This window comes from Podarcis raffonei, chromosome 1 (genome assembly GCF_027172205.1).
Source record: "Podarcis raffonei isolate rPodRaf1 chromosome 1, rPodRaf1.pri, whole genome shotgun sequence".
Taxonomy (NCBI): Eukaryota; Metazoa; Chordata; class Lepidosauria; order Squamata; family Lacertidae; genus Podarcis; species Podarcis raffonei.
In genome coordinates this window covers 34,152,206-34,167,999 of record NC_070602.1, presented here as the reverse complement: position 1 = coordinate 34,167,999, position 15,794 = coordinate 34,152,206, and the positions used below count along the sequence as shown (strand labels likewise).

The 15,794-nt window shown below is 40.4% G+C and overlaps 1 protein-coding gene across 6 annotated transcripts in view; it reads right to left on the bottom strand.

Moving 5' to 3' along the window:
- Positions 1 to 374: 374 nt before the first annotated feature.
- Positions 375 to 15,794, bottom strand: part of BAZ1A (bromodomain adjacent to zinc finger domain 1A) — a 43,921-nt gene continuing 28,501 nt past the window's right edge. For 4 of the 6 annotated variants that reach the window (XM_053380392.1, XM_053380417.1, XM_053380399.1 and 1 more), the window contains 9 exons: positions 13,922 to 14,076; positions 12,055 to 12,203; positions 10,938 to 11,015; positions 6,522 to 6,769; positions 6,205 to 6,434; positions 5,022 to 5,506; positions 3,224 to 3,366; positions 1,639 to 1,726; positions 375 to 1,305 (listed from right to left, as the gene is read on the bottom strand). In XM_053380392.1, coding sequence (XP_053236367.1) covers positions 1,115 to 1,305; positions 1,639 to 1,726; positions 3,224 to 3,366; positions 5,022 to 5,506; positions 6,205 to 6,434; positions 6,522 to 6,769; positions 10,938 to 11,015; positions 12,055 to 12,203; positions 13,922 to 14,076 — 1,767 coding nt within the window. In that variant the 3' untranslated portion in view covers positions 375 to 1,114. The remainder of the gene's footprint in view (positions 1,306 to 1,638; positions 1,727 to 3,223; positions 3,367 to 5,021; positions 5,507 to 6,204; positions 6,435 to 6,521; positions 6,770 to 10,937; positions 11,016 to 12,054; positions 12,204 to 13,921; positions 14,077 to 15,794) is intronic. The other 2 variants (XM_053380408.1, XM_053380433.1) reach the window with 1 other exon arrangement.

Sequence of the window (15,794 nt, the reverse complement as noted above, 5' to 3'; positions counted from 1 at the left end):
TCACATTTGGGCTACTGTATTTTGATAACAAAGTATGAAAATTGACAGTTACTAGAAACCTCATGTTTCTGGTCTTTTGTACAGAGGCAACTTTCCAAGTCACCCAAGATTAATACTGAGGCAAAAGTTTTTTTGTTTTACTTTATTGACAAAAAGTTTTAGAAAAAATTAAATAAGTAGTTTTCAAGACATCTGCAGGAGTAGTATGGACACGGGTATTGGAATAGTTCATCATGACAGGTCTGCAAACATTAAAGGATCACACATCAATTAAGAAATGCTGCTGATAGAATCAACAAGTGGCAAGCCCTGTTATCTATATTCTTGCTTCACCCAAGAACTGGGCAGCCACTAGTATACAGATAAGCAAGTAGTACTTTGAAAAATGTTTCACTTTATTTTTTACACTCAGAAGTTGTACAAATAAACTTTCAGTTTTGCTGTAAGAACTGCCAGGTAGAGGACAATTAACTACTCATGAGAGGTTTAAACAACTAAACACAGAGTAAACAGGAAATTAATGAATTCTTTATCCTCCAAGTAAATTTTTTTATAAATACAAAAACAAATCCACAAATTATTTGAATGCTAAATAAATATCTACTTAATAAAGTCAGAGTGAATTTCTCCAACCAGCACCAGCACACTAATTTAAATGATAAAAAGGTGTACTCATTCACTTGTAGTGTCAAAACTTTGTGCTCAAGTGACTTCAGATGTCCACTGCGTTGCAGATGACTGTTTTAGCCTAGGTAGAACCCTCACAAGACAATGCCACAGCTCCTACAAGATCTAAACAATATAACAATATTATCTGGTGCTGAAGAAAAATATTTCTGGAAGGTATTTTGACACAAAATGGTCATTAAAAGTACAAAAGCTACTGTAAACCAGTACTGTATTCAAAACACATCAAAGTTATTAGTCACTGAACAAAACTGTAGCAAAGGTAATCTTTCCTACATTCTCCTGAGTGCTTAATAATTGAGAACATAGTGCATGTCACACTTCCAAGGTGTGACAGATGTTATTGCTTTCTATGGCTGCATGATTTAAATATTTCCATGAAAATATAAGAGGATTCCTCTAATAGAAGTCCTTTAAAAGGAAGACGTTAGATTCGGGATTTTTTGGCTGCTGGAGCAGCACGGTCCATGTAACCAGAAGTAAGAGGAAGTCCAAGCTTGTGAGCCTGAACACGGAAAAAATCCTGAAGTCTTGTTCCAGCCTTTGCTTCACTTGTATTGCGTGGGTTATACTCAAAGCAGTTTGAAAACATCAGTTCAATGTCTTCAATGAATTCTGCTGTAAGGAAGAAAAAACAAATACACATTTAGTCCATAATGTTATAAAAATTATAGATAATCCCAAAATCAATGTTTCCTAGACAAAGACACCACCACCCTTATGGTGGATTACTTTGGCTCACAAAAGAGTATTCTCACATTTCAGCTAGAGGTAAATAATGTTCAAGTGTGTATTGTTCAATATGCTGAACGCCCACTGCTGGGAGCATAACTCCTATTGCATTACTCCACTGTTTCAGAATAACATAAAACTAAAGTCATTCAGATGCCTTGTAAATTAAACTGTGTTTAAAGCAACAGAAATAGAATTATTTTAGAAAACTTTACTTACAAGCTAGTTTGTATTCACATTTGTTGACTTTTTCACGGATTATGTTTAAGGCAATAGGTTTTTTGATAATATCATAGTAGTCTGGTACCTGCATTTAGGTAAAGAAGTACATTTTTTAAAAATGCAGAGAGAAAGAGCAAAAAAGCACATATAATCAAAATATTTTTCATGATTTTTTAGGCAATAAATCAAGAGACCTCATTCAGAAGTTAAATCTTTTTAATCTGCCCACCCAAACAGGCAGTCCTGCCTTTTTCTGAATATCAGGAATGTGTGAGTTTGACCAAACTGCGGGAGGCAGTGGAAGACAGGAGTACATGGTGCGCTCTGGTCCATGGGGTCACCAAGAGTCGGACACGACTAAACAACAACAATGCAGCAGTTACAAGGTATGTATTTTACATATTTCCAATCCATCGTCTCTTAAGAACAGGTCAATAGATCAGCCGGTTTTCAAACTGTGCAGTACAGAATCATGTGCTGAATTTGTATGCACTTTTCATTGTTCAATGTTCAAAAAGTGGAACAGCTGGTTCTCACCTGAAGGGTGTTTCTAGGTGATTAACAGGCAACATGGCTGGGTAACATCGCCATCTTGTGGCCATTACATTGTTTTACAATAAAAGTCAATTTAAACTCTCTTGAGGTTTTTTCCTAATAATGTTTCCCTTTCTGGATCTATTAAGTCTGTTCCTGCAGTTTGTCATTCACTGGACCAAGTTAAAATGCAAAACATCAGTTTGCATTTCCTGTCTTCAGTTGCAAGGTGGTGACATTACCCATCCATGGTGTGTGTTCAGCTACCTCCCGATAATCGCTGAGCTATGAACAAAACAGAAAATGCTGAACCTGGAGTTAACAAGCTCCCTCTTCACACAGCCAACAACAGAAGCCTTTCTGAATTTCAGGACCCAACACTGACTTAGCTGAACTGTCTCTTACACTTCCGTTGTCATAGCATTCAAATAAGGATTGGAGAAAAGTCAATCTCTCTGGCATTAGCACTACATTAGCCCATAAAGGTAAAGGGACCCCTGACCATTAGGTCCAGTCACGGACGACTCTGGGGCTGCGATGCTCATCTTGCTTTATTGGCTGAGGGAGCCGGCGTACAGCTTCCGATCATGTGGCCAGCATGACTAAGCCGCTTCTGGCGAACCAGAGCAGCGCATGGAAACGCCGTTTACCTTCCCACCAGAGTGGTACTTATTTATCTACTTATACTTTGATGTGCTTTCGAACTGCTATGTTGGCAGGAGCAGGGACTAAGCAACGGGAGCTCACCCCGTCATGGGGAGTCAAACCGCCGACCTTCTGATCAGCAAGTCCTAGGCTCAGTGGTTTAACCCACAGCACCACCCATGTCCCTTACATTAGCCCATATACTCCACCAATTTTACATCTTCAAACTAAATAGGTGAGGCATACACAAGTTATTACAGTAACATATGAAACTTCTAGTTCTAGATATGACTCAAATGTAGAGATTGAATTTCAGAAGTATTTTTCTGTTCTTCCTCTTTTTGACTATTCCTGGTTTGTCAGTAAATGTCACTTTTTACTACACTGGACCCCATCTATTTACCTGGATTTTGGACACTAGTTTCATAAAAGGCCAGCTGTCATCGTGACGCACCAATTCCACAACAAGCTGCTCAAAAGCAGACAGTTCATGAACTCCACCCTGACGTCCTGAACTTCTCCTATTCAAAGGCATTGGAGATGGCTCTGGGGAAAAACAAATTATTTAAGAAATACATTATGCTGAGGGAATAGGAACATGTTAAGAAAAGTTAAAGTGGTACAGAAACAATATGATCTGAGTTCATCCTTACTCAAAGTGCTACAGTCGAGGATAAGGAAAGCTAGAATGGGTTTCCCTGCCCGCCAACCCCCAGTGTCCTCTGAAGGAAACAGCCCCCTCAAAAGACAATCATTCAGATACAACTGTTTACAGAACTACACAATTTGTGTAAGCTGGTACTAAGTATTGAGTAATGACTCAACCTGAAAGGAGCTGGCTTCCTTTTCAGAATGAAGAAAAATGATTAGTAAACAAACCGGTGTATAGTATGATGGCATCTTATGCACTTCAAACTTGCACAGTTTCAATCATACACAATTGAAGACCAGCTGGTTGAAATTCTGCAAGGTAAATGCAAGCAAGGCAGAGAGCTTAAAAGCTCTTTTTGCACTGAGTTTTCCTTGGGTATGGAGGCTGATCTGAAAGATGTTTCTTCTTTTTGTTAGAAGATCAGCTATTTCACATTCAAACAAGGGTGCATTACACTCCTCCAAACTTTTGCCCATCCCTGATATAACTCGGGACAAAAACGACATAAGTTCAGTCAGAGAGGAGCATCTTTAATCTCTCTTGCTGGCCTGCTCCAAGTTGCAAACTCTCTAAGCCCATCCCAAGATGAAACAATTCAACCGATTACTCCAAGCCTTCTACCCTATAACCTTTACTTGACCAGACTAGAAAAGCTTTCTTGTATATTGCCGTGCGCCATTTAAATGTTCTGAATATTCTCTATTCTCCAGCCAGGTGGCCTTGGCCTCCCTACCTAGAAAAGCCTTAAGAATGAGATTGGAGGGAGACAACCAATGAGAAAACGGAAAAGAATTGATTCTCTTGACAAATAAAAAATGCAAGACTCTGATCCATAGTGCTATGCCATGTATTTCTGGCAGTAAGAGTATGAAAAGCCACAGGATACAATAACAAACCTCCCTAGTTCTACATCCGTTTTGCCAGGCTTTAAGGCCAATTCACATTACTTTTACATATACCAGAGATTTCCAAACTGTGTGTTGCGACACGTTAGCATATCGACTGCATTGTGTAGGTATGTCACACGAATGCTCCCTGTGCTCCTCCCAGGGCTGGAAAGGGGTTAGTTTAACCTCCAGTTTGCTAGTAAAACTGAATTACTATGTCACACAATGATGCATGTCTAAAAAATAGGGTTGCCATACATCCTGGAATTCCCAGACATCTCTTCTTCTGGGGGCCTTACATGCCCATCTGGGAGGAATTTTGCATTTTAAACCAAATGTCCTGGATTTTGGAACACTGGTTAATGTGCTGGCTGTGGGTGGCTCGGGCTTGGTGGCGGCAGAAGGGCTATCAGGCGATTGCCCTAAAAAAGCTCAACAACCTTTTGTGTCCAGATTTTTACCTCTTGAAATATGGCAAAACCCCACTGAAATGTCACCAACATGAAAAGTTTGGAGAGCTCTGATATATACTATGATGAAAACTTCTTTCTGCCTTACATCTGAAGGCAATGTCAAAAGAAGCCATCTACCTGTTCCACATGGCAGTCCCAAACGGGCTGAATTCATTCTACAGCCAATAGTATTTTAAGGATTCAACATACCTGTAGATTGTCGTTTCCTACCCCTCTTTTTGGGCTCTGTGTCTTGAGGAGAATTTTTTACAATAGGAATGGGAGAACTTTTCTTTTCCTTTGAATCTGTAGCATCAACAATTCTGAAGCCGAGAGAACTGGAAGGACTACTCTCTGGAGTATTATCTGCTGTCTTCCTTCCTCGGCGTCGCCTCTGGGGACTGGTCAACTCTATAAATGTGTCTGCTTGTAGCAAATCTCGATTCTGACGAGTTGTACGACTGCTAAGTCTTGATGATTTTGCTACTGATGGAGGGGCAGACCTTGTCTTTCTTATGCCCTTCGCAGTAGCTTTACTTGCAAATCCGGTTTGCTTAGGTGTATTCTGCTGACTCCGGGAACTGTATCTTCCAGTACTCTGACGCTGGCTGTATTGACCTGAGATGCTGGTTGCAAGTTTTGCAGCTCTTGTTCTTAAAGCAAGTTTTACTTGAGGTTTTCTTGATTTGGATAAGCTGTAAGAAGTTACAAGTATCAATTTCTGTGATACAACTAGTATCTTTGCTCCTCTCTATTCTTCAAAGTTGTGAATTTAGCACTCAATTAACCGTTTTAGACGGATAAATTTGCACTGTCTCAATAACTGTCAGGTTACCAATTAAAGAATGACAAATTCTTCTTTGCAAATTTAAAACTAAGAAACTACCCATAGTTATCCTATCTTAATTGCAAGTACACACTTTAAACAAACCACTATACCCCTGGGTGATTTCATATCAAGTGATCCAGCTTTCTTACCTCATGTTGTCCAATTTTCTTAATATTTTGTACACTTGTTGAATGATCAAAACCTTTAAAGCTCAGCCCTGGGTTGAGATACGTCAAAGCCAAAAACACCAATCTCTTCAGAACTTCATGGGCTTTAATATACAGTATGTCACATGATGGACTTACTTAAAATATATGTACAAAATATTTTTTTAAAATGTGATCCCATTGAGATCCCAAGATGAAATTTTGCAGGTAGCTCTTAGAAATATTAAATAAGCAATACACTTTTTGGAATTTTTTAATCATATTTTTAAAATCACTTTTAACAAATTAAAATTTTGTACCTTAAATTTAAGATTTTAAGTAAGTCCATCATGTGACATATCATATTAACGGCTGTGAGAATTCTGCATGGATAGAGCCAACTTGGTGGCTGATTTACCTTTCATCATCCTCTTCTTGAGAATCAGAGTTGTCCTCATCCTCTTCATCTTCATAACCTTCTTCCTCACTATGTCCAGTATCTTCATAACTGGTTTCATCTTCCACCTCTTTAATCTGTTCTTCAGCCTCTTCATCACTTTCCACAGAAGGTCTCTGTCGGGATGAGAGGCGTCTGGAACGCTGCTTTGGTCGACATTCTGGGCAAAACCAGTCTCCATCAGGAACAACCTAACAAAGAGGCAGCATGCCTTTGTAAAATGCAACTACTACTTATGGTTACAATTTTAAATCAAAACAAAACAAAAGTTGAATTACCTTGAGCTTTGGTCTTATACAGTAAATGTGATAGCCTCGATCACAGACATCACACAGCACCATGCATTCAGCATCTCCTTTCTTTCTGCACATTTTGCAGCGAGCATTTAAGATAGATTTGGACCAGATTACACTTCGCTCTAGTGTTGAGAGGTGGAGGAAGATTTGAGAGAGGCTAGCAGAAGACAGAAGTGATTCTCTCCAACGGTCCAAGACTGTTTTATGTGAACGGCCACCATCACTGGCATCTTTACAAGAAAGAGTGATAAAGAACAATTACGCTGCAAACTTCCCAATAATTGTATTCATTATACAAAAACAACTTATTCATAGAATTAGAGGCCAGGTCCTCTTATGAATCAGAAACTGGCTAAATAACCTGTAGACAGGGGGAAGTGATGCAAATCAGGTTTCTGCTGCCTCTTTAATGAAGTAGGAATAGATTTGACAGTTCTCCCAATGGAGGGAAGAAAGGAATGGGATCTTCCAATAACATGAGTTGGGTGGTGCTATTTAACTTGTTCAAAAATGATAAGGCATTAGGGGTGGGTTAAAAGGCAGACAAATTTGCAAACACTACCAAATTGTAGCCCACCTGGGGAACAGGGAACAGCTCCAAAGGGATCTCATTCCAAACATGGGCAACAAAATGGAAAATGAGATTCAGCAAGAAAAAAGTGAGGCATACTGGGCCCCAAAAGTCCTAAATTCACATATACACTGATTTGGGATATGAACTGGCAGTGGAATTTCTAAGAAAGCCATCTTGGGGCCATGATGGATAAAAAGTTAACTCAGTTTGTGGCAGCTTTCTATCCTGACTTCATTCTCTCTTGATAGGGAGAGGTGTCTTATTACCGTATTTACTCGAGTCTAATGCGCCATCAAATCTAATGTGCACCTCCATTTCAGAACCTTGAAACAAAAAAAAAGTATTTGTTGGCGAATGTAAATGTGCTATCGAATCTAATGTGCACCTTAATTTTTGCAACATAATTTGGCCAAAACAAGTGAACATTAGATTTGAGAAAATACGGTATGTCACCCAATGGAATGGTTCCTGTTCAGATACTCATCCAGTCAGCCTTGCCTTCCTCTAGCGGGGCATTTCGTTCCAAGTCCACATTTCCATTTTTCTTTCTGCTGCTTATTTTTAATTTTTATTTTTTTACTTTTGCAAACTTCAGGGTTCCCTAAACATGCTGATATATTTCTCCTGTTCTCAATCACCCCATTTTTGCTATAATCCTGCTGGCACTCACCACATGAGTTTGCTGTTAGAAGGCATGATGATTAAATAAATAAATCATAAAAATGGAATCAAATTATAAATATACACGGCATATCACTTACAGACAACTGGGTGTTCATTGTAAGGACCAATAATATGAAAACTGATTATTAAAGTTATAATTTGCCTGATGCCTTCCAATCATAATAAAAGATAAGAGAATATCCTCACTCTTCCAAAGACAGACACACACACACACAGAGAGAGAGAGAGAGAGAGAGAGAGAGAGAGAGAGAGAGAGAGAGCGCATTTCCCAATAAGCAATTCATCCATTCAGGAAATGATGTATAGGCACTTGGGTGATAATCCTTTTTGAAGCTTCATTACCCTCAACAAATAAGGATTTAGCTGCTTATAAGGCAATAAAAGCTCCAAGAATTTGCAGAGAATCATAGAGTCAGAGAATTGTAGAGTTGGACCCAGAGGGTCATTTAGTCCAACCCCCTGCAATGCAGGAATCTCATCCATGACAGAAGGCCACCCAACCTCTGCTTATAAACCTCCAATGAAGAACAGTCCACCACCTCTCGTAAGAATCTGTTCCACTATGGAACATCTCTTATTGTCATATAGTTCTTCCTGACGTTTAGTCAGAATCTCCATTCCTGTAACTTGGAATTTTTTGGTTCAGGTGCTAGCCTTCAGAGCAGGAGAAAACAAACTTACTCAAATTAGGGGACCTTCTCTCCTCCTTTCAGTTAACTTGCAATCTCTTCCCCAAACCCAAAATGTCCGTTTCCTTAATTCCTGTTCCTTTTATGTCCACTTCTTCCTCTATTACAGCTTCCCTCTTTTATCCCCTTCCTCTCTACTCCCAGTTTATTCTTATTTTAAAATATTAGTATTTTCTCTTTCTAATTTATTTCAGTGAACTCTCCAGTTCTTTGCCCTCAGGTGGGAGACCGTCCTCCCCGGCTACTTTTCCATCTCCCAACCACCTTTACTCAGTTCCCCCTTCTCCACCCACCCAGGCACACTGGCTCTCCAGTTCCTGCCTCATTCTTCCGAGTAGAAGAGATGGCTATCACCTAGGAGTCAGTCAGGACAGACTTCCTGGCTTGGTGGCAGACCAGGCACAAAGTAGGAAGACTTAGGGGTGGGGGTTGAGGAAGAAAGAAGGGAAAGGCCAGAAGGTACAGCAGCCACCAGGTGCTTCTTCTTTCTCTCGGTACAACCATCCCTTTTGCGCGCCCCCTCTTTCCTTCCCCTCCATCTCTGGCACCAACCACACTGTCTATCCATTACCCCATCTTTCTTTCTTGCTTTCCCTCCAACTTTGAATGCTTCAGCCTCCCTCTCTAACCAGCTTCTGCTCCCACATGTGCTCATGCATTGCAGACCTACTGCTGCTGACAGCTAGAGGCAGGGTGTGCAAATGAGGAGCCACTGGGCAGGCTGCATCACTGAGATAGCTTAGGTTGTCCTGGTACACAAGCTACACTGGAGACAAGTACTAAATGACTTGATACCAGCTTATATGAAGGACTACCTCTAACTGTATCAACTTGCCCATTCCCTCAAAATCAAGAGGAGAGGGCCTGCTGCAAGCTTCGTTCATTTGGAATACAAGCAAGGCCTTCTCTGTGGCCGAGTCCTGATTCTGGAATACCAGCTGGCACCATCACCTAAACCATTTGTGTCAAGCTAAAGTTCTCTTTGTTCTAACAAGCTTTTGGTTTGTCAAACACTTGAATGCCTGTTGCTGGTTTTCTACTGTTTCATGGTTTCTTTAACTTCTTAAGTTTATCTTACATAATTTCATGAACGTTCTATTTTTTATTATTTTCGTTGCAAGTCACCTTGAGTGCCTCACATTAAGGCAGAAGAGTGAGCTCAAAGTGTTTTAAACAAAAAGGACATGAGTGGCCACATTTGCACATATAGCTTATGGTTTGTTGTGAGCACGGATATTGTTCTTCCCCTTTTGCAGTGGTTCCCAACCTTTTTTTGTCCATGCCCCACCTAAGCATCTTTAAAATCCTGATGCCTCCCCCACCATGACATATAATTCTTATTATTCAAAAGGTGAACTCCTATTCACGTGGAGGAAGCCTAAAAGGCAATTCACTGTTAACTCATTCTCGATTGCCCCCTCCAAAAAAATCAAATTGCCCCCCTGTGGGGTGTGTGCCCCACATTGGGAACCACGGCCCTAGTGCTATTGGAGGAAACAAAACATGATCCTTGACTGAGCGCTGCATCTCAGATGAGGATCATGGCTTGTTTCATATGAACAAACCATGACTGGGTAGCCAAGAACAACTTTGGGCTTCCCAATCATAGTTTGAAGCAAAGCAACCACAATCCTTTAATTCAGATGTAGCACTATGTCGGGCAACATGGTCTGTCACTCTACTTGTGCTAACGGAGAAGTGAAATGGGAGCTGTCTGCTTTCACGGTAAACCATTGACTACAGTTTATTGCAACATGCAAATGCAGCTGCCCAAGTAGAAGTAGATTCCTCTCTCTTAGTGCAATGTTTTAGGTGCACTAGAGAACTTGCTCAATATCAATAGTGAAGCAGATTTTGAGTAAGCGACAGTGTAACCCTGTCCTGACTTTTTTCTAGCTATCACTGCCTTCACAGAGGAAAACTTTGATTTCAGAAGGCACTGAACCAGCTCAAGATGTATGGTTGGATTTCAGTTTGGCTACAGAGATCGCTGTAGGATTAGGGATCTTTTACAGGTCAAGACACCAAAATAAAGGTAAAAGTTCAGTGAAATATTTTATCCTTAAGCTCTTCACTATTCCTTTCTAAAAAGACTTTCACAACTGTGATTCTATGTGGTGGTATTCAATCAAACATTTCCAATATTACAAGAAGATTTGGCTGTGCTAGGAACTTCCCCTCCCTCTCCTTTCCCTGTCGGCCCCCTAAATCTGCTCTGGATGTTTAGAGGAAAGCAAACAACAGCTTTGGTGGGGCTTATGGGAAGATGGAAAGTTCTGTTGTGCCGCCAAAATTGCTCTTGCTCGTGGAAAGGTTTAGTTTGATACTGCCCACTATTTCAAAGCTGCATTGCTATGCTCAAAAGGTGATCATGGGACTAATATGCTAAAGACACCTGCAGCAGATGAAATGTAATTTTAAAAGATTAAATATAGAATGTCAATAATTTACCATCTTTCTGACTAGACTGATCTTCTCTTTTCCTCCTTTTATCCCCCTTTTGGTCTCTTTTATTGTCTTCTGCATCACCTAGTGTTAAACGCATACAGTTATTTCAAGCCTGGTTTGGAAATAAACGGGAACCTTTCACTAGCATGCTCACCCTATTTCCCTAAAACTAAGCAGTTAATGTTGATATTTGGATTTGCATCAATATCCAGAGCTGTGTTACATCACATGTCTCTTCACATGATGTATTAGCACATTCCCAGATCAGTACAAAGGGATAGGAAGAGGTGCTTCCTATTCCAAAAGTAACCATGCATTCCTAGGCCTATGCTCACAGTACACAAGATGCTTTCTTACCATCGGGGTATCAGCTCCGGGGGGCCGAGCCCTTTTGGGCCCCCTGAGTATTTTGGGGGTAGGGCCCACCCCCTCAATGTCCAAAAGCGCAGAGGCAAAGTACGGAGACACACGTAGTGCGGCTCCAGTGGCCCACTCCTCCTCCTGCCACCGCAGAGGGGAAGGAAGGTCGAAGCAGCCTCCCATTGGTGAAGGAAGGAAGGAAGGAAGGAAGGAAGTGAAGTGAAGGAGGAGCCCCCGTCACTGAAGCCCTGCAGGTGCCGTGTTTGGCTCCACCTCCGGTTCCTCCTGACATTGTACACGGGACATCAATGTCACATGTGGCATCACACGCATGACATTAACCCTCGCAATCTGGCACCTCTGCTTACCATCATTCATCATTTGCCAAGTGGATCACATTTCCCCCAACATTTATGAACACAGTGAATCAAGGAAGTGAATCTTGTGTTCAGGTGTGGCCATACACCCACACAATCCATTCATCCCACTTTTGATTTCAAATATGTTCCAAGCCACCTGACTCTAGATTGGCAATTCTAGAGCATTTTCATCACCATTCTTATTTTGAGTTTACTTGCCCTTCACCCACCATAAGGTCCCGGGTGAGTTGCAGCAATTTAAAACACAACACAGTTTAAAGCGATTTTGCATTTGTTAAAACTTGTTCAGTATAGTAACTGGCAATTTGTTGACACATTATTTGGACATGGACTATTCTTTTGCTCATAACCAGCACAGGGCTCTAGAAGTAGGTACGTACCAAGTGGAGCTTTGAGGAATTTACGTTCAATGCCTTGCTGTATCTGAAGCAGTGCTGATGCCAAGTAATGGACAACATTATTCACGGGCTGCGGAGTGCTTGTATTAGTTGAAGCGGTGCTTCTAGGTTCAGGTTTTAATACAATCAATCTAAATTAAAGTTTAAAATTCATCAGTTTTAAACTACATATACTTTTTACATTGGTGTTGTGAGCAGAACAAGAATGTACAAACATGCATTCTGTGGACTTCATTGAAATAAATAAGCATTTGTTCCACAAGTAACCAAGTATACAAATCAAGTTTAAGTAGTGTATATGCAGAATAATATAACCATGAAGTCTCTCTTGGCACTTTTATTAATACATATATAAATATTTATATTAATCTAATCACTAAGAGCGATTTCCATGGACGCTGTGCACAGTGTACTAGTAACTTCTATATAGGCCTCATCCAAAGAAATGAAACAAACCTTGGAAGTAGTGTTTTCCAGGAGCTATGCTTTCTGCTCCAAGTAAGATCTCAAAACAACATTACCTGATACCACCTCAAACACACTCTTGTGTGTTACAAAATCCCTAACAGGGCCACTTCACACAATCTCTTACACAATAATTTCTGTATAGCAATTGTGTATAGCCAGCATATACCCAGTAATGTGTGATTAGCACACTTATTTTCACACATGTATTAGCCACAAAAATAAGCACTAATCACAGCCCTTAAGTACATGAAGCAAAAAAGACCTACATACTTGATTCACCTGACACAGAGTATCTTTGTACAAAATTTATCTTATGTGAAACTGGCCTCAGCCGTGCAAGTCTAATATGCCATCAATGGTGTTAAACATAACTTTAAACTAACAAAGAACACAATTCTCAGGTCAGTTAAATCAGTTATGGAAAAACCTCACACAGGTGTCATCTCAAGAAACAGAATACAGTGGTACCTTGGTTTACAACAGTCCTGTCTATGAACTATTCGGTTTACGATCTCCGCAAAACCGGAAGTACTGTTATGGTTTGCGAACTTTACCTCGGTTTACGAATGGAAGCTGAACGGTGGGAGGCCTCATTAGGGAAAGTGCGCCTTGGTTTAAGAACGGACTTCCAGAACAGATTGGGTTCGTAAACCGAGGTACCACTGTATTGGAAAGAAATAAGGGCTACAATATAGGTGCTTTGCGGATTTATAAACTCCAAAACAAAAAGAAAAATTCAGCAATAGAAAATAAAATTAGTTTAGAAATCTTATAATCCAAATACACTGATATATTTGAGTCGCGTAGATCAAACACAAAATTTTAGTAATGAAATAATGCAGCCATTATTTCACAATGAAACACCTATACTATTTTATTGCTTCACGGAACTGAAAATAGGAATGCTGTCTCTTGACATCATAATTGGTAATAATCAATAAGGTGTCATTTGTTCAGCAATTTCCAGAGAAAGCCAAACATCAATTATACTTAACATGATTACAGCATCACTACTAGGGCTGTGCCAATTTTTTGTCCTCGAGCGTTTTCAAAACAAAGCCATGCTTTTGAGGGAGAGTGCCTAGCTTGCCATTTTCTGCTGGAAAACTAAGTGTTGTCTTACACAAAACAAACCAAAAAAATATATAGTTTATGGATGTTGTTTGATACAATAGCACAGGAGTGGGGAACCATGTCCCAGATCCTTAGAAGAATTGGCCTTGCTAAAAATACCACAATGCAGGGAAATGCTTTTAGTTAAGAACCACCCCCCTCAAAAATTTCATTCTTCACTGGATAAAGTGGAGCGAAAGAATGAAAAGCCAACTACCCATCCCATTATTCATTTTAAGTAGCACAACTAAAAGGTTGCTGGTATTACCTGTCTCTTGCAATACCTCTTGCTTGATTATCTACTTCCATCTCTTCTACGTCATCAGTCACAGTTTTCATTATACCATTTTCTTTGTTTTCATCATTTAGTAACTCATATTGCCCACTTTCTAAGGCTGTCCTCCAAGTTTGCCTGTCTGCTACCTATAAAGCATAATACAATTATTGAAAGGCTTAACAGAAAGATAAAGATGATTTTTAAAGTTGCATTTTCAAGCAAATGGAAAATTATTAATTATTAGACCTGTTAGTCACTTGTTACCCAAAGGTCTCCAAGTGATTTATAACACATTGAAAAACATAAATATACATACATTATACCATTAAAAATTAAAAAATAATGTCCGTAACAGCCACAGAGAGCTTGACAGCACACTGAGGAAAAAAGAGAAGTTTTTACTTGGCACCAAAAAGATTTCAAGAATGGTACTAAGTGGACCTCACTGTGGAAGAGCATTCCACAGATAGAAAAGCGCAACTGAAAAGACCCACGCCCTTGCCACCACCCTCCAAGCTTCCCTCAGAGGGGGGACCTGGAGAAGGGGCTCTGAAGAAGTTCCAAGAGTCTGTGAAGGTTCGTATTGGAATAGGTGTTCCAAAAGATCCTGAATCATAAACAGCTTCCTAAGTGAAAATCAGCACTTTGAATGTGGCTTGAAAGCATACAGGCAGCTAACTGCAGATGTATCAGATTTAGTGTAATATGAACTGTTTGCCTGGAACCTGTCAACAGCTGGTCAGCTGGATTCTGCACTAACTGAAGCTTCAGAACTGTTTTCAAAGGCAGCCCCACATAAAGCACATTGCATCAGTCCAACCCTGAGATTACAAGAGCATAGATTACTGTAGCCAAGTTATCCTGTCCAGATAAAGTTTAGCTACCAGTCTAAGCTGATGGAAATTGCTCCACACCACAGAGGCCATCTGTGCCTCAAGTGTGACAGCAATGGATCTAGGAGAATCTTCAAACTACAAACTCACTTCCTTCGGAGGGAGTGTGACCCCATATAGAGCAGGCTGCACACTATTCAGCTGGTAAGAGGAATCACCCACCAGCAGCATTTCAATCTTGTTTGGATAAAGCTTCAGTTTTGGCGCTCTTCCAGTCCATTATCCAAATTAACTCACTTTCTAAATTGATTCACTTAACAAGTAAAAATCACAAGTATCCACTGTTAACAACACTAAATGTGTCCTGAGTATACAGCGAACAAAAAACAAACAAAAACCAGACACAGGAACACAGGCCTGAATCACACTGATATAGCAGAAATGCAAAATAAATAAATAAAATGCAGAAATGCTACTGCCTCAAGTGAAAGGCAGTAAAGTAACTGGGGTTGCTTCAAGGAAATGGAGCTGGAAAAGTTTCTTGTGAGGCGACTTCATTCCTGGCTTCAAGCACTGGGAGAGCTAACCCCACTTTTCAGTACAGTGGTACCTCGGGTTACATATGCTTCAGGTTACAGACTCCGCTAACCCAGAATTAGTAGCTCGGGTTAAGAACTTTGCTTCAGGATGAGAACAGAAATCATGCTCCAGCGGCGCGCCAGCAGCAGGAAGCCCCATTAGGTAAAGTGGTGCTTCAGGTTAAGAACAGTTTCAGGTTAAGAACGGACCTCCGGAACGAATTAAGTACTTATACCGAGGTACCACTGTATAACATCACAGGAGAACAAGAAATAACCAGCACTCCCTGTCTCTCTCCATCGCACAGGGTGACGAAGACAGTTTACATACCAAAATCAGGCCAAAACCCAGATTTATATGGATCTAGAAAATTTGCCTCCTCCAATAATATCTGGACCCGGCTGGCAACCACTATCAAGAACCTTGCCCAAAAGGGGACATTTGCTATTGGT